Source organism: Sus scrofa, chromosome 14, assembly GCF_054392235.1.
Source record: "Sus scrofa isolate SSC_HxYL_T2T_F1_AM1 chromosome 14, Sscrofa_HxYL_maternal_Yorkshire_Landrace_v2.0, whole genome shotgun sequence".
Classification (NCBI taxonomy): domain Eukaryota; kingdom Metazoa; phylum Chordata; class Mammalia; order Artiodactyla; family Suidae; genus Sus; species Sus scrofa.
In genome coordinates this window covers 52,086,261-52,104,826 of record NC_139396.1, presented here as the reverse complement: position 1 = coordinate 52,104,826, position 18,566 = coordinate 52,086,261, and the positions used below count along the sequence as shown (strand labels likewise).

General features: G+C 55.5%; 1 protein-coding gene across 3 annotated transcripts in view; it reads left to right on the top strand.

Annotated features, from left to right (window-relative positions):
- Window positions 1-18,566, top strand: part of SETD1B (SET domain containing 1B, histone lysine methyltransferase) — a 23,917-nt gene extending 5,351 nt beyond the window's left edge. For all 3 annotated transcript variants that reach the window (XM_084995984.1, XM_084995983.1, XM_021073231.2), the window contains exons 6-17: window positions 154-1,392; window positions 4,881-5,708; window positions 6,081-6,342; window positions 6,432-6,775; window positions 6,859-6,964; window positions 7,518-8,006; window positions 9,221-10,480; window positions 11,568-11,734; window positions 12,826-12,957; window positions 13,036-13,155; window positions 13,233-13,370; window positions 15,941-18,566. In XM_084995984.1, the coding sequence (XP_084852110.1) occupies window positions 154-1,392; window positions 4,881-5,708; window positions 6,081-6,342; window positions 6,432-6,775; window positions 6,859-6,964; window positions 7,518-8,006; window positions 9,221-10,480; window positions 11,568-11,734; window positions 12,826-12,957; window positions 13,036-13,155; window positions 13,233-13,370; window positions 15,941-16,114 (5,259 nt within the window). In that variant the 3' untranslated portion in view covers window positions 16,115-18,566. The remainder of the gene's footprint in view (window positions 1-153; window positions 1,393-4,880; window positions 5,709-6,080; window positions 6,343-6,431; window positions 6,776-6,858; window positions 6,965-7,517; window positions 8,007-9,220; window positions 10,481-11,567; window positions 11,735-12,825; window positions 12,958-13,035; window positions 13,156-13,232; window positions 13,371-15,940) is intronic.

Here is an 18,566-nt window from a genome sequence, read left to right as displayed (position 1 = left end):
TCTTTTCACCATGCCATAGTTCTAGAGTGACCAGTTTGGCTCCAAGCTCCCCAGGAGCCAGAGTGAGAGGGGAAAACAGCATCATTCTATTGCATGTTCCTCCCACACACACCCCCAGTGATCTGAGACCTCTCTCTCTCTCTCTCTCTCTAGCTATCAGATGCTCTGAAGCGCCTCAAAGATGGTGGCCTGTCTACAGGTTGTGGCTCTGGCTCATCCTCTGTCACCCCCAATAGTGGTGGGACCCCCTTCTCCCAGGACACTGCTTACTCTAGCTGCCGCCTGGACACACCCAATTCCTATGGACAAGGAACGCCGCTCACCCCGCGCCTGGGCACCCCCTTCTCGCAGGACTCTAGCTACTCCAGCCGTCAGCCCACACCCTCCTACCTCTTCAGCCAGGACCCCACTGCAACCTTCAAGGCCCGGCGCCATGAGAGCAAGTTCACAGATGCCTACAACCGCCGCCACGAACACCATTATGTCCACAACTCTTCCTCAGTCCCTGCAGTGGCAGGGGCCACAGCCACCTTTAGGGGCTCAGTGGACCTCCCATTTGGGGCAGTTGGCGGCAGCGGGGGCAGCGGGGGCCCTCCATTCAAGGCCCAGCCACAGGATTCAGCCACGTTTGCCCACACTCCACCACCGACCCAAGCCACCCCCACTCCTGGAGTCGCATTCAAGTCGGCTTTCTCTCCCTATCAGACGCCCGTGCCCCCTTTTCCCCCACCCCCTGAGGAACCCGCTGCCACCACCCCCTTTGGGGCCCGTGACAGCGGGGAGTTCCGGAGAGCACCTGCGCCCCCACCGCCACCACCCACCGAGCCCCTGACCAAGGAGAAGCCAGGCACGCCACCCGGCCCCCCACCCCCTGACACCAACAGCATGGAGCTGGGCGGCCGGCCGACCTTCGGCTGGAGTCCTGAACCCTGTGACAGTCCCGGCACGCCCACACTGGAATCGTCACCTGCAGGGCCAGAGAAGCCCCACGACAGCCTGGACTCACGCATCGAGATGCTGCTGAAGGAGCAGCGCACTAAGCTGCCCTTCCTTCGGGAGCAGGACTCGGACACGGAGCTGCAGATGGAGGGCAGTCCTATCTCCTCCTCCTCCTCCCAGCTCTCTCCGCTGGCCCCCTTCGGCACTAACTCTCAGCCTGGCTTCCGAGGCCCCACACCGCCCTCCTCACGCCCCTCCAGCACTGGCCTGGAGGATATCAGTCCCACACCACTGCCTGACTCGGATGAGGATGATGAGCTTGACCTGGGCCTGGGACCCCGGCCCCCACCGGAGCCAGGCCCCCCGGACCCTACTGGTCTTCTGGGTCAGACAACTGAGGTGGCCTTGGACCTGGCTGGAGACAGGACCCCAACCTCAGAGAAGATGGATGAGGTACCACCGTGTCTGTCCATCTCTGTCTGGGATTGGTCTTATCTGTCTTGCGGCTCCCCTTTCCCTAAGACTTCCCCTTAGGATAACTAGCTAAGACACGTAAGCGACAGGGCTAGGGCAGCCAAAATAAATCAGAAATAGAATGAAAAGAAGATACAAAAAAGCACCAGGGGCTGTGACTGAGCAGCTGGTTTGGCTCTGAGCTCCCCAGCAGCTTTGGAGAAAAGGGAAACGTGACCAAGATCTGTTGCTCTCCTTGCTAAGTATGGAAAGTCAAGACTTTTCCCAAGTATAAATTCCAACTTCTTTGGTTTGAGTTTGTCAGGATCCAAGAGAGTATGGACTGTGGTGATGGTTTGGGGCCCCTTTCTCTGTTAGGTGGCTGGGGCCTGATCTAGACTGGTCCTGATGCTCAGGCATATTTGGGGAGAGGGGTTACCCAGGGTGTTTGCTGAGATAGGTCAGGTGGGAGCTCTGGAGCACTGTCTCCTAGACCCTGGTGCCATCTGAAGAGATGGGAAACCATGATGGGCAGGGAGGGCATGGAAATTTTCCTTCTCTCTCTCCCTGGCTCCAGGAGTGAAGGAGTTAAAGGCTAGGCCAGGGGGAGGGCCACAGCCAGAACGGGCAAAGTTGGCCACTCCCCCCCACCCTCTGCTTGCCCATAGATCCTTTCTTGGGGTCTCAGTGCCCAAACTCCAGCCTCAGGGCCGGGTTAGGGGGTGCCGTGTGCCGCATTTCCTTGGGGGAGGATTAGGTCATCCTCCTTGGCTCTGCTTCCTCCCCCCTCCGGGTCCAGACACCTGCTCTGACTGTCCTGGAGACCTGCTTTGGAACCTGTGGACCTGGCAGGCATGAGCAGCCAGGAGCATAGACGGAGCTATGTGCTCCTGTGGGCGGCAGGGCAGAGGGTCCCGCCTTCCCGGGTCCTTTGATTAGGCCGGTTTGGCTGCCTCAGGGAGGAACAGAAAGGAACTTGATTTGCCCTGGAGGGGATTGCAGGTGGCTGGGGCTCCTGGGGGCCTCCAGGCTGTTCTGGGGAAGTGGTTTCTGGTACTAAGGGGTCTAGGCAGGGAGAAGTTGACAAGTGTGCAGAGCTGAAGGGCAGCTGGCCCTATCATCTTCCCTTCTTCCCTACCTCTCCACTGCCTGGGGTTGGGGAATGTTTATTTACCTTGCTCACCGGCTGGTCTAGGGCTGGGAAACCCAGAGTAGATGGAGGGGATAGGCTTTCCCACGCGTCACTATAGGAAAGGGGAAACTGAGGCCCAGATTGCTGGAGTCGCCAATGCCCAGACTTCAGTCCAGGGAAGCCTGGTAGTACTGACAAGCCTCCAAGATGGCCCTCGGGAGCCCCCTGCTGGCAGCCGGGAGAGCGGCTCCCGCGCGCCAAGGGACTGAACCTAGGGAATCCCAGCCTAGGCCAACCACGCGGGAGAGCAGCGCAGGTGGACCACCGGGGAGTGGTGGGGAGGATCCTTCCTTTCTTCACAGAGGCTGGTGGTTAAGTTTCCGCTCTAGTCCCTAAGCCTTGCATCCCACCTCTGTCACTTACTGGTTATGTGACCTTGGGGAAGTCACTTTCCCTCTCTGAGTCTCAGTTTCGTAGTCTGTGAAATGGGACAGTGACAGTCCCTGCCTCACACTATCTTGGTTTCAGCGGCGTCCCACTTGGGACGCTCCAGGCACCGCTGGGGCTGAGGCTGAACCCTCAGCCGCTAGTTCCTGCTGCCATTTCTCGCCCCGGACCTCAGGAGGGGCAGAGAGAGGGGCAGGGCCGCGGGGCGGAGTGCGGGCTCGGGGCCGCCGCGTGATTGGCTGGCGGCAGCGCAGGGCTTTAACCCTCTGCGTGCTTCGCCTGTCTTGCTGGACTGATCTGGCGGTGTATCTGAGTTTCGGGCTGCCAGTTCCTCCCTCAGCATGCATGTGGGACCCTGAGAAGGGAGAGGAAGTGTGTGTGTGACGTAACAAAGTGCAGAGTTTTCTTCTGCTGCCCTAGGTTTGGTTTTCCTCATCTCCCCACACGTCCATTTCCTTTTGAGGCCTCCTTCACCTATAGGTCTGACCATTGACCTTGCAGCCTGCATAGATCCCACCCCTTCAGCCTTCAAACATTCTGTTTCTAGCCTCCGTTTCCTCAGCCACACTCATCCAAGGCAGGGCCCAAGCCATCTTTTCACCTCCTGTCCTGACACAAGAGCCTGAGTATGGCCTCTATCCTCCTCTCCCCACCTCTGCTCTGCCTTCTTGCTCCTCCTTTACCATGTGAGCCCCCATTCCCCTTCCTCCAGTTCCAGATCTGTGCATCCAGCTCCTTGAAGCCCCTTGTCTGAATGTGAAGAGGCCCTTGCCGATTTCAGAGCCAGGTCATGCTAGACTCCTCCCATTGACCTGGTATCATGGTCCTGGTTCTGACAACAGCATCCTCACTCCACACTCAGCAGGCATCCTGGGCTTGAGTCCCAGAGTGTTTTCTGAGTGGCTGTGCCTTTTGGCTCTCTGAGTATGTTTCCTCACCTGTCAAAACGGATTGGTATAGAGCCTTATCTTGTGAGGATACAGTGCAGATAAGGAATAGGAGACATTATGTGCCCACAACACTGAACCCCACCTCAGCTCATGCTAAATGTGCAGTCATGAGACTACATGAAGAGAGAAATTAATAAAAAAATATAAAGACCTATCTCCTCTGCATGCACCCTTACTACTGCTAAGAGCCCCCCTGCTCAACTGCTACCTTCTGTGAAGGCAGCAGGCCAACTAGGAACACAGGCTGGTGAGCCACTTCCAAGTTTGAATTGTGGCTCCATCTCTTGGTGGCTACGCTGCTTCGAGCAAGTTACTGAAGCTCTCTGTGTTCCAATTTCTTCATCAGTAAAAGTGGTGATAACACACCTAATTTGCAGGGTTGTTCTGAGGATTAACTGAGTTAACATATGTGAAGTGCTCAGAAAGGTGCCTGGCACATAGGAAGTGCTATAGATGTGTTAACTGTTAGTTTCTCTTCTCTGAATACAAATTGAAACAGTCTACTTCCCTCTTCATGCCTCACCTCCCTTCCCTACTTTCTTTTGCTCCACCAAGGACTGTATATTTCACATATTCATCCTGGTTATCCTCTGCCTCTTCTCTCTAGAAGTTCAGCCAGAGAGTAAGAATTTTGTCTGTCTTGTTCATCTCTGTGTTCCCAGCACCTGGAACAGTGCCTGGTACACAGCAGGTGCTGAGTAAATGTTGAGTGAATGAACCTGTCTGTATGATAACCCTAGGAGGCAAGTACTATGATGGCTGTCATGCAAATGGAGAGACTGCGACTTAGGTTACATGACTTGTTCAAGTCCACATGGCTAGGAAGGGAGGGGACCAGGGTCAGAACTGCAGAAGCCATGTTGTTCACTTCTCTGACCTGGTGTTGGGAAGGGGGGGTCTGGGAGCTGCCTTGGCCTCTGAGTCTCACCCTCGCCCCTCTCTGCTTGTGCTCCCTGCAGGGGCAACAGTCCTCAGGGGAGGACATGGAGATCTCAGACGACGAGATGCCCTCAGCCCCCATCACCAGCGCTGACTGCCCCAAGCCCATGGTGGTGACCCCAGGGGCAGGAGCTGTGGCAGCTCCCTCTGTGCTGGCCCCGACCCTGCCACTGCCTCCACCCCCTGGCTTCCCACCACTGCCCCCACCCCCACCACCGCCTCCACCCCAACCTGGCTTCCCCATGCCCCCACCTCTTCCGCCCCCACCGCCCCCCCCACCCCCAGCCCACCCAGCTGTGACAGTGCCCCCACCACCTCTGCCAGCACCACCACCTGGGGTCCCACCCCCGCCCATTCTGCCACCACTGCCACCCTTCCCACCAGGGCTGTTCCCTGTGATGCAGGTGGACATGAGCCACGTGCTGGGTGGCCAGTGGGGCGGCATGCCCATGTCCTTCCAGATGCAAACGCAGATGCTGAGCCGGCTGATGACAGGCCAGGGCGCTTGTCCCTACCCACCCTTCATGGCTGCAGCAGCCGCAGCTGCCTCTGCTGGGCTACAGTTTGTCAACCTGCCACCCTACCGGGGCCCCTTCTCCCTGAGCAACACTGGCCCTGGCCGTGGGCAGCCCTGGCCTCCCCTGCCTAAATTCGACCCATCAGTGCCGCCACCAGGCTACGTGCCACGCCAGGAGGACCCACACAAGGCCACTGTGGATGGTGTCCTGCTGGTGGTTCTCAAAGAGCTCAAGGCCATCATGAAGCGGGACCTGAACCGCAAGATGGTGGAGGTGGTGGCCTTCCGGGCATTCGATGAGTGGTGGGACAAGAAGGAGCGGATGGCCAAGGTGGGTAGGCGGCACAGACACGCAGGTGGGGAGGGGGGTAGGCCAGAGGCAGGGACCCCACTAGGCAGCCTCTTGCTTCCCCAGGCGAGTTACTTGAAACACCACCACCCAGACCCCAAAACAGGATAGTGAGTGTTATTTTGTGAAACCAGTATGTTGATGAAACAGGTGTGTACTTACTACATGTTTCTTTTGGAGTTCAGTCTCCAAAGCATGAAAGCCCCTGCTCTGATGCGGGTAACTGTAGTAGGCACTTTGCAGGTGAGAAGCTGAGGGTCAGTGGGGCAGAATGGGGCACAGGGAGCATCCCTGAGTGGTTGCCACACAGGGTTGTAACCATGGTGATCATCCTCCCCCCCTCTCGCACCCCAGGCCTCGCTGACCCCGGTCAAGTCAGGCGAGCACAAGGATGAGGACAGGCCGAAGCCCAAGGACCGCATCGCCTCCTGCCTGCTGGAGTCATGGGGCAAGGGCGAGGGCCTGGGCTACGAGGGCCTGGGCCTGGGCATCGGGCTGCGCGGGGCCATCCGCCTGCCCTCCTTCAAGGTCAAGAGGAAGGAGCCGCCTGACACAGCGTCATCAGGTGACCAGAAGCGGTTGAGACCCTCGACCTCAGTGGATGAGGAAGATGAAGGTGTGTGCGTCTCCCCTCGCAGGGGTCTGGTGTCTCCGCCTTCTCCAGCCCCCAGCCCCGCCCAGCTCTGACCCCGCCCCTCCCCACAGAGTCCGAGCGTGAGCGGGACCGGGACATGGCGGACGCCCCCTGCGAGCTCCCCAAGCGAGACCCCAAGGCTGTGGGTGTGCGGCGACGGCCAGCCCGGCCACTGGAGCTGGACAGTGGTGGGGAAGAGGACGAGAAGGAGTCGCTGTCAGTGTCCTCATCGTCATCGGTGTCCTCGTCTTCCGGGTCGTCAACAACCTCACCCTCATCCTCAGCCTCTGACAAGGAAGAACGAGAAAGCACTGAGGAGGAGGAGGACGAGGAGGGGGAGGAGGAGGAGGAGGAGGAGGGAGAGGGACCCAGGAGCCAGGTCTCTTCCTCCTCAACCTCATCTACGTCAGATAAGGTGCCATTCGGGTTGGAGAGTTCTGGGGTGCGGGGTCAGGCTAGGGGGCCCTTCAGCTCACCAGTTCCCCATCCCTATGCCAGGATGAAGATGATGAGGACAGCGATGACCGGGATGAGTCTGACAATGATGAGGAGGACACAGCCCTGTCGGAGGCCAGTGAGAAGGAAGAGGGGGACTCGGATGGAGGTGAGCAGAACAGGTGGTGGTGTCTGGCCCAGCCCAGGTCCCTCTGCAAAGGGCAGAGCTTGAGCATCAGTCAATCAGCAATACTTTGGGGGCAAAATTTATTGACTTTGAAGTGTCAATTGATTGAAACACAAACATGGCATACCACATGATTGCTTTTTTTTTTCTTTTTTGAAATGTCCAGAATAGGCCAATCCATAGAGACAGAAAGCAGCCTTGTGTTTACTGGAGTAAGAGAGTGGAGGATAGAGGGGTTGTAACCAAAGGGAAGTGGCCTCTTGAGCTCATGAAAATATTTTGCAACCAGAGAGGTGGTAGTTGTTCATGTGGTGAATGTACTGAATGCCACTGTGTTATTTACTTTAAGGGGGTTAATTTTATGTTACATGGATTTCACCTCTGTTTAACTGCGATGACTAGTACACACACATGCACACACACACACCCCCGAGGGCCACGTTCACTTGGTACCACCAGCTGTGAGACCTTTGGTGAAGCATCTGGCTAGGGCACAGCACATAATGAGAGGGTCCTACCTGTGTCCCTTGCCCAGAGGAGACAGTGAGCATCACCACCTCCAAGCCTGGAGCCGAGTCCTCCAGTGAGAGTTCTGAGTCTTCTGACTTCGAATCAAGCTCTGAGTCCTCATCATCATCCTCGGAGGATGAAGAAGAGCTGACAGCAGGGGAGGAGGATGAAGAGGAGGAGGAAGACGAGGACGAGGAGGAGGAGGAGGCAGCTGCAGATGAGAGCATGGCTCCTGCTGCTCCTGACGAGGACTTTGAGGAGGTTATGGCTATGGGGGCAGCCGCAGTGGGCCCGGAAGAGGAGGTGGACATCGAGGCTGAGGGTGAAGCTCCTGAGGAGCGGGCCCCCATGCTGGAAGAGCCCTCCTTGCCTGTGGGGGTCGAGGATCTGGCTGGCTGCAAGGAGCCCCCTGAGGAGCCAGGCCTGAATGAGCAAGTGGCTGGGTTGCCCTCTCCAGAACCTGCTGCGGGAGAGATGGAAGCCCGGCCCCTGCCATCCCCGGAGCTCACCCAAGGTAATGCCTATAACCCCTGGGAGGGAGGGAGAGATGGAAACAGGGTGTTCTCTCCATCAGAATGAGCCCAGGTTCCTTTGCGTTAATCTCTTAACTTTTCTAAGTCAGTTTCCGTATCTGTAAAATGGGATCATCGGATTGTGCTTCCCCTGTGAGGTCATAAGGGAGGATAGCGTGAAGTGACATGTAATGTGCAAGCACAGAGCCTGGCACCTGTTAGGTCCCCAAAGGAGTCTACTGTTGTCACCACCCCTCCGTGTCATGCTTTAGTCCTTGGACCATTTGTCCCATGAGATGCTCCCATTGGGAATATGGGTGGGTATGGTCATTTTAGTGACAGGCGGGCAGAGGAAGCTTCGGGGTACAGGGCCAGTTGAGAGGGGCCATGGACACTGCACTCTCCACACCATGGTAAGCTGCACAAAGCATATTAAAGGCTCTAACGACACTGTCCAATAGAACTTTCTGTGGTGATAGGAATGTCTTTTTCCTTTCCAGTACCGTAGCCACTAGACACAGTGTCGCTAAGAGCACTTAAAATGTGAAGAGTGCTACTGTGGAACAGAATTTGTGATGCTATTTAATTTTAATTAATATAAACCTACTTAGCCACATGTGGTTCATTTGTACCTCTAATAGTCCTTAAGGAAGGAAACCTGTTGTATTTTGTTTAATTACGTGTTATTTGGCTGTAGAACCCAGGTCTTTGAATATTGTTAAATGTAGTTTTTAAACTTTTATTGTGTCCCTAGCACTGTTTTAGGAATTGGTAATACAACAGTGGGCCTCTTGGAGCTTGCACTCTGGGGCAGCGTGATAGACGACAGCAGATTGTTAGAAAATTGTGTGTACAACAATGGAGATAGGTGCTAGGAGAAAACCTTAAAGGCTCTGCCAGGTCCTACAGAAAAGAGGCTTGTGTTCTAAAGACAGTGTCAAGGGCTACAACCCATGTCTCCTGCATCTTGGATTTACTCCCACCCACTTTTATCAAACACCTGCTAAGTGCCTGACACCAGGCTGGGTGCTGAGCAGCCCTTGAGTGGCTTAGCTGGAGGAGGACAGTCCTCATACTCACGGAACCCCTAGGGACTCAGAGGGTATGAGGGCACATGCAGAGAGCTATTGGGAGCCTAGTAGGGCAGCATAAGTAGGGCACTCAGAGACGTTTGAATCACGTAATAAAGGTCTGCTTTTCACCCACCTACCTGCAGAGGACAAGTTGGAAGCGGAACCTGCGCCCCCGACGCTGCTCTCCTTACCTCTGCAGCCACCATTGCCGCCCCCTCGGCTGCCCCGGCCACCCAGCCCACCACCAGAGCCCGAGACCACAGACCTCCCACACCCAGCGGTCCCTCTGGAGCCTCCTCATGAGGACCAGCCCCCACGTACTCCGAGCCTCTGTGGCAGCCTGGCCAAGTCGCAGAGTGCAGAGGCGGTGCCGGCCACGCCAAGCGGGGAGCCCCTGCCATTGGGGGGTGGCAGCAGCCTGCCCCTGAGCTCCCCGCAGCTGCCAGGCAGTCCCTTCTCCTACCCATCCCCGTCCCCTGGCTTGAGCAGTGGGGGCCTCCCAAGGACACCTGGCCGGGACTTCAGCTTCACACCTACCTTCCCCGAGCCGGGTGGGCCCCTCCTTCTACCTGTCTGTCCCCTCCCAGCTGGCCGGCGTGATGAGCGGTCTGGCCCCCTGGCTTCGCCGGTGCTCCTGGAGACGGGCCTGCCGCTCCCTCTGCCCTTGCCCTTGCCCCTGCCTTTGGCATTGCCTGTACCCGTCTTGCGGGCCCAGACTCGGGCCCCCACCCAGCTGCCACCCCTGCTGCCTGCCCCACTGGCCCCCTGCCCACCCCCTATCAAGAGGAAGCCGGGCCGGCCCCGGCGATCCCCGCCAGCTGTGCTTTCCTTGGATGGGCCCTTGGTCCGGCCGCCAGGAGGGGCCACCCTGGGCAGGGACCTCCTGCTTCTGCCAGGCCAGCCACAGACCCCTGTCTTCCCTAGCACCCATGACCCCCGGACTGTGACCCTGGACTTCCGGAACGCGGGGATCCCAGCCCCCCCACCGCCCCTGCCCCCCCAGCCTCCTCCACCCCCACCTCCACCACCTGTTGAGCCCACCAAGCTGCCCTTTAAGGAGCTAGAAAACCAGTGGCCCTCCGAGGCCATCCTTTCAGGTCCCCGTGGGCGGGACGAGGTCACCCAGGAATTCATGGATCTGCACAAGGTGCGGGGGCCCTGGCGCCGGCCACCCAAGAAGCGTCACGAGGACCTGGTGGCCTCAGTCTCACCTGAGCTCTCGCCGCCGCAGCCCCTCTTCCGGCCCCGCACAGAATTTGAGGAGATGACCATCCTGTATGACATCTGGAATGGTGGCATTGATGAGGAGGACATCCGCTTCCTGTGTGTCACCTACGAGCGGCTGCTGCAGCAGGACAATGGCATGGACTGGCTCAATGACACGCTCTGGGTCTACCATCCCTATATCCTGCCAGGCGGAGTGGGAGAGCCACACCTCCCGGGACCCAGGGGTCCCCCACCTCTCTCCCTGGGCTGCATCTCTTATCATAGCACAAGGCAACATCACTTATGGAGCAGTGTCTGTGTGCTGGCACTGTGCCAGACTCTGTATGGAGTCAATACTTTTAAACACTGTCCTCTGTGACAAAATGAGCAGGTTTTGGAGTTCCTACTGTGGCTCAGTGGTTACGAGCCCGACTAGTATCCACAGGATGTGGGTTCAGTCCCAGGCCTCACTCAGTTAAGGTTGAGCATCTGGCATTGCTGTGAGCTGTAGGTTGCAGACGTGGCTTGGATCTGGTTGATGTGGCTCCGATTAGACCCCTAACCCAGGAACTTCCATATGCCGTGGGTGCAGCCCTAAAGAGATAATAATAGCGAGCAGGTCTCAGGGATAAATGTAGCAACTCAACTGTATAAAGTAGCAGAAACAGAGACTGAGGGCTCACTCTTCCTGCCCCCCGGTCACCTAATTTAATCTCAATAGCCTAATGAACTAGGGGCTATTATTCCCATTTTACACATGAAAAAAACAGGCTCAGAGACATAAAGTGACCTGTCCAAAGTCACACAGCTATAACATAGCAGAGTGGAGATTTGAACCCCGGGCAAATCTGCCTCCAAGATCTGGGCTCTTAACATGATGCCACAACTGTGGGTTGGTACCACAACCATGTGCAATTAGTGCTATCACTAACCCTGTTGTACCAAACTAATTTTTGGAGCTTTTACTCTCTGTTAAGAACTCTGCCAAGTAGCCTAAGTATCTGTAATCCTTCAAAGGGCATCATAATTACTCCAGTCTGTATATGGGGAAGTTGAGGCAGAATGTAGGTAAGAAACACACCATGCAACGAGGAACATGACAGAGACATGACCATCAGTGGTGTTGGCCATTGGGCAGCTGCAAGGAGGTGGCATGGGTGAGGGCAGTGGAGTTGGGCTTCGTTAGTCTCCTGGAGATTGGTCTGAGGGTGGAGTAGCATAGGTCTCAAGAAGGACTGGGAGGGGCTCTCCAAGAATTCCATGTGGCCCTTGACCCACACCCACCCACCAGCCTCTCTTCAGCTAAGAAAAAGAAGCGGGACGACGGCATCCGGGAGCATGTGACAGGCTGTGCCCGCAGCGAGGGCTTCTACACCATCGATAAGAAGGACAAGCTCAGATACCTCAACAGCAGCCGCGCCAGCACCGACGAGCCCCCCACGGACACCCAGGTACCGCCGTCGGGCGCCTAGTCACACTGGAGCCTTCTGGGCTGGGCAATGGGTGATGGTCCCCCTGGAAGAGGTGCCAGGCAACATGAGTCATCGCAGAGCCAGTGGGGCGAGTGCACATAGGATGTGCCTTTCCTGGTTGCTCAGGTGTGGGAGGTGAGGTAAGGTGGGCAGGAGAGAGCCGCCAAAGGGTTTTAGTCAGGGATGTGAACAGAGTTGAAATTCTATTTCCAGAAGTTACCTTCATTTTTTAAATTCAGCAAATAAATTGGAAAATTGGGGGCCATGTGGCAAAAAGCAGATGCATTTGAAGGACTCTCAGGAATATTAGAAAACTAGAAAGTCAAATGACAGGACTGGGGGCCTGATTGGGTACAGGAGGCAGGAGAGTGGGGCGAGATGCTGCCTGGCCCGGGGGACTAGTAGCTGGATGCCAGGCACTGGGGTGAGAAGGTAGTTGGGGCCCTCACTTGGGGACAGCTTGAGTTTTGGGCTCTGTGGAATATCTAGGTCATGAGTCTGGCGGTCAGATACAGGGTCCAGTATAGAGCTTGCGAAGGAGACTTCTGGTCCGAGGACCTGAGCTTAGGCATCATCAGGATGGAAACCTTAACCTAGGACCACAGCGGGGATGGTCAAGCGAGGGAGAGCATCCCAGAGTGTTACTGGCGGGGACAGAGGGCAAGGGAGGGCAAGAGAGGGAAGGATGCCAGGGGGGTTGAGGAAGGAGCCTGGCCAGGGGGGTGAGGGTTTGGGGTAGAGACACCCCCACCACCTCCTGTCCAAGAAGCAGAGATGCTTTCATGTTCAGCTGAGAAGGGGAAAGATGGCAAGAGTGATGAGAACGCCATGTTACTGTGGTTAAGTTGCGAGAACTCTGACAGAGGGACCCCGGGGCAGAGGAGAGGCAGGATTAGGACAAGCCAGGCACACATGTGCCTGGGGCAAGGAAGCTGGGAAGTAGGGGCCACAGAGCTTAGGGTAGGATTGCCAGGGATGGGCTGGGGATGCCAATGGCATGGTCCGTGGGGCCAGCTCCCCCAGGCAGCCACGCCCCTCTGACCTGTCCCCTCGCGGCTCTGCCCCTGCAGGGCATGAGTATCCCCGCGCAGCCTCACGCCTCCACGCGGGCCGGCTCTGAGCGCCGTTCAGAGCAACGCCGCCTGTTGTCCTCCTTCACTGGCAGCTGTGACAGCGACCTGCTCAAGTTCAACCAGCTCAAGGTGAGGCCAGGCCCCACCCGGGGCAGCAGGGGGACCGGAGATCAGGGCTCTCACCCCCCTCCCCCTTCCCTCCCCTAGTTCCGGAAGAAGAAGCTCAAATTCTGCAAGAGTCACATTCACGACTGGGGTCTTTTCGCCATGGAGCCCATTGCGGCCGACGAGATGGTCATCGAGTATGTAGGCCAGAACATCCGCCAGGTAAGCGCTGCTGGGTGGGACAGGGGTCAGGCAGAGAGGGGCCAGCCCTGACCTGACTGAGGCCTCTTCCTGGCCAGGTGATCGCAGACATGCGGGAGAAGCGTTACGAGGACGAGGGCATCGGGAGCAGCTACATGTTCCGGGTGGACCACGACACCATCATCGACGCCACCAAGTGTGGCAACTTCGCACGTTTCATCAACCACAGCTGCAATGTGAGTGCCTGGCCCGGGCCCCTGCTGCTGTACCAAGGGGACCCAGAAACTGCAGGCACAGGAAGTGGCAGCCTCCTTCCCGTGCTCAGGGTCCACTGGGGTGATAGGGAGGGAGGCAGGTGTGTGAGGCTTGTCTGAGGAGCTGTTCTCTGAGCTCTGGTTTTCTCATCTGTAAAATGGGTGTAATGAGACTCAGGGTGCTCAAGGCGTGGCCCATCCAGACACGTACGGAGTCCTCCATGCTGGGCTCTTTCTGTGCCTCCGTGCATTGGGCCCAGCCCTGAGAGAGCTTACCTTCCAGGGCAGTGCTGACCAGTAGAACTTCCTGCATTGGAAGGAGGGCTGTGCCTCTGTGCTGTCCACCTATGTAGTACTAGCTATCTGCGGTACTGAGCACTTGAAATGTGACCATTGTGACTGAGGAGCTCAGTTTTTAATTTAAATTAATAAGAGAGTTATATGGGGCTGGTAATGGCTGACATGGCACAGGTCTGGAGGGGGTGGTCCTCCCCTGAAGACAAGCACAAGGAGCTTCAGGTGGGAGGTAGGCCAGTTCCAAGGCGAATACCCCTGACCTTGGGTTCAAGCCTTGGCATCACTGTGTAGTAAGCAACCACAGGCACGTTACTTCATGTCTTAGTGCCTCAGCTTCCTTATCTGTAAGGGAGATGATAACAGTGCCTCTGTATATGTTGTTGGGAGGATCAGGTGGGTTACTGAGTGCAGGCCCTTTGAGTTTGCTCACACAGCAGGCTCTCAGAAAGTGCCAGCTCACAGGATTGTGACTTGATCATTTCCTGGGGCCAGTGGGGACTTTGCTGTGAAGTCTCCTGTGAGATCTGAAGGATAAAAGGAAATTCCCCTGGTGAAGTAGTGAGTGAGGTGAGCATCTGTTCAAAGGCCCCAGGGCAGGGAGGGAGAACACCTGTTTGAGGGTTAGGGGGTCGGAGTAGGGGGCAAGAGGATGAAGCTGGCATGGTTGATTGGGGCTAGGTCCCTCAGCCTGTGGGCAGAGCCGAGAAGTTTCTCTAAAAGCTGAGGCAGGTTATTATGTTTCGAGCCTGGGGGTGACAGGCTTTGCCGTCCTTTTGGAAAGATTGCCCTGGCAGCTGGGTCAGGAGCAGAGTGGACAGAGGTAGCAGGACAGAGAAGTAGCGGGAGCCACTGCAGTCCAGGCAAGTGATGCAGGACAAGAGGCCCTTTGGAGCTAGACCCCACCAGGTGTGGTGGTAGGCAAGGGAAGCTGGATGCGTGTAAATGTCTACTCCCTTTGAGCTTACGAGTCAAAGAGGTCTCCTTGAACTGCCAAAGGTGGCTATCCAGGGGGCAGTTGGATCTGGGGGCTTAGAGTAGGAGAAGGCAAACTTTTTCTGTAAAGGACCAGATAGTAAAGAAGTATTTTTGGCTTTGTGGCCCAGCCTCTCTCTTAGCAACTACTTAACTGCCATTGTAACCAAGGCAGTCACAGATGATATGTAACAGTGAGCTATGGAATGAATAAGTGTGGCTGGAGCTGTGTGCCAAGAAAACTTTATTTGCAAGAATAGGCAGCTGGGGTCTGGACTTGGCCGACTCCTCTGGCGCTCAGAAGTAGGGCCTAAGCTAGAAATACAAATTTGGGAATCAGCTGCAGTGTAAATGGAAATTGAATGTTTTCTTGGGAAATAATTTGTTATTATTACAATCATCATTCTTATTTACTATCAGAGGCAAGGGGTAGTTCCCTTTGTGGCTCAGCAGGTTAAGAACCCAACTAGTATTCATGAAGATGTGGTTCTATCCCTGGCTGAGCTCAGTGGATTAAGGATCCAGCTTTGCCGAGAGTTGTGGCTTAGGTTGCAGATGTGGCTTGGAGCTCCCATTGCTGTAGCTGTGGTGTAGGTTGGCAGATGCAGCTCTGAGTAGACTGAGAACTTTCATATGCCACAGGTGTAGCCTTAAAAAAGGAAAAAAAAGTTCAGACTTGCCTTGGGTCCTGAGTTGCTGTGGTTGTGGCGTAGGCTGGTATCTGCAGCTCCAATTTGGTTCCTTTTTTTTTTTTTTTCCTTTTCTTTTTAGGGCCACACCTTCGGCATATGGAGATTCCCAGGCTAGGGGTCCAATCAGAGCTGTAGCTGCTGGCTTACACCACAGCCACAGCAAGGCCAGATCTGAGCCGTGTCTACGGCCTACATCACAGCTCGTGGCAACGCCGGATCCTTAACCCACTGAGTGAGGCCAAGGATCGAACCTGCAACCTCATGGTTCCTAGTTGGATTTGTTTCCACTGTGCCACAACGGGAACTTCTGCAGCTCCAATCTGACCCCTAGCCTGGGAACTTCCATATGCTGCAGGCATGACCCTAAAAAGACAAAAAAAAACCCCAAACAAACACACACAGAGGCAAGGGGTCCTTATCTACCAGATGAGGAAGCTGAGGCCTAGAGCATGTGGCCAGTGGGCACTGGGGTCATGACGCCAGTAAGTCAGGCCTTGAGCACAGGGCCTGCTCAGGTTTGGGGTTCTGTGGTAGGGGAGGGCCTGAGTCGGGTCCCAGGGGGGTGGGCTCACCCTCCCCTCCCGCCCACAGCCCAACTGCTACGCCAAGGTCATCACGGTGGAATCGCAGAAGAAGATCGTCATCTACTCGAAGCAGCACATCAACGTCAACGAGGAGATCACCTATGACTACAAGTTCCCCATCGAGGACGTCAAGATCCCCTGCCTCTGCGGCTCCGAGAACTGCCGGGGGACCCTCAACTAGGCCCGGCGGGATGTCAGTGGCCCCAGGCTCCGGCTCCCCAGCCAAGCGTGGGCCTCACGGCCCAGGGCCTGGCCCCACCTCCCACCCCCATTTCAGGTGCTGTCCCTCTACCCAGCGGCCATGCCAGGGCCTGGCGCCCCCAACACTACCCCCAGGACCCACCGCAGCTCCGGCCCCTCATTGGGAAAGGGCTTCTCTGTCTCTCAGCCCATGTCTCTTTTGTTTTTTAAAAATGCTCCTTGCAGGATTTTTGTTTAACTCCGGGATAAATGTCTCTGTCACTGACAGTCCCACGCTCCCCCCCCCCCTTTCTCTCTGTCCTGTTTTCTCTTTCCTGTCTTTACCTTCAGCCTCTTCCCATGAATTGCTGCTACGTTGTGTTTCGTCTTCTCTTTCTTTTCTTCCCCATCCTAAGAAAAGACATTTTAACCATTGAAATGTGAAGGCAGAACCAGAGAGTGGGGACCCCTGGCAGGGGCTGCAGAAGCCTAGGTTTGATGGTGGGTCAGCCCACATTCTGGAACCCTCCGGCCCGGGCGCGGGGCCAGGTGCTGCAGAGAGGGGGAGTCAGGCCAGACGGCTTTGACTTCAGAACACTATGGAAGGCCCCCCTCTCTCCCTGCGGACTCAGTGAGGAGAAACCCCCCCCCCTTTCTGACCCCCTCCAGTCTGTTCCTTCCCCAGCAGCCTGGGGGTGTCCTCCCCCCACCCAGACCCTGGTGGAGCCAAGCTGGTCCCAGGCAGGGGTTCCCCCTCCGGGCTTTCCCTGCCACCCCACACCCCGCCACCCCCAAAATCCTGGGTTCAATGTTTACTTTCTCATTCGAATGCCAGCAACGAGGGAGCCTCCCGGAGGCCCCAGTGCGGGCAGGGGGCCCTGGAAGGGTTGTGTTTCCTCTCTCCTGCCCTCACCTTCACCCCGGAGAGAGAAGCACCTCCCAGGGCAGGTGGGTCCCCCAGTCCTGCCACTACAGGTGTCTGACCGAACGCGTGTGGCATTTTTTTTTTATTTGTTTGCATATAAGCTTCACCTGCTTGCCCTCAGCCGCCTACCCTGCCTGACTCACCCTGCCAGCAGCCCCCTCACCCCAAGAAGTCAGGGCATATTTATTTTCGGAGTGAGAAGATTATTTCTCCCAGAGAAAGGAAAATCTTGGAAAAGATTTAAAAACTCAGATCTAAGTCTGACATTTTTTTTTAAACCCTTTGCATCATCCTCTTCAGAGTTTCTTTCCATGAATTTTTTTTTCTGTGTGTATAAAATCAAAACGAAGGGAAAAAAATAACTTTTTGAAGTTCAGAACCAACTTCTGTACATAGGCTGCCGTAAAGGACTTTTTCTTGGGAACATTGTTTCTTGTAGAAACATGTGGGAAGACTTTTTTGCTTATTTCTTTGTACTTTCACAAAACCACACACACACACACACACACACACACACACACACACGTACACGTGTCCCCTGCACCCCAGAAAGCAAAACAGGCATGTAAATAATTTATGGAAAGTGACTGTTGTGACCAGGAGTCATCCTCACCGAGGCAGGAGAGCTCCCAGTAGGGCCAACCCCACCCTGCGGCGGAGCCTCTGGTATCTCAGCTTGTGTCAAGCTTGTTATCATGTAAATTCTGTACAAAGAATTGTTATTTTTCTCTTTTTTTGTCGTTGGTGGCTTTGTTGTGTTTTTCTTTCTTTCTTTTTTTATTATTTCTTCACCCCCATGCCCTCTCTGTTTGAGACTGTGCCTGCCGGTTTCAAGATCGATGAAATCGGGGGCATTAAGACACAGAGGGGGACCTGGGCACAGCGGCAAACTTCTCTTCCTTTTGCGGTTTTCTGCCTCATTGTGCAACCGAGGAAATATTTATTTTTCACATGGGGAAATATGTAGTTTGTAGAGATGGCTGATTTAAGTTACTTCTTCAGCCCCCAAGGGGCTGTCTTCAGTCTCTCCCCTCCTCCCTAAAAGAAGTGGAGGGGGGATGTGAGGAAGCCAGGGTCCAGGGCCCAGCCTCACCCCTCCCCCTGGCCTCACTTTGCCCAACCAGCCTTCATGAAGGGCAAACGAGGGCCTGGGCCCTCCCTGCCCCCAGGAACCCCCACCCCACCCCAAAAATGGCTTGCAATAGCCAGAAAGGTGTCAACTCATTTTTCTTTCAATGCCTTCATTTTCACTGAACAAATCTTTGCTTTGGAAGAGTTGGGGGTTTCTGCTTTTGCTTTTGCTCCCTCCCTGCCTCCCTTCTCCAGCAAAGAAGAGAACCCATAAGTTTTTAGGGATGTTTGTGCATATAAACTCATCGTATGTAACTTGTTTTGAAGAGAAGTGTTTCCGTTGTGGGTGTGTCTTGCTGTAAATATTTGTTCATATTTTTGTGAATTCAATACTATGTACCATTGTATTATAGTAACTTTTATAAAGCAAACCATAAATATACTGACTTTTCTTACA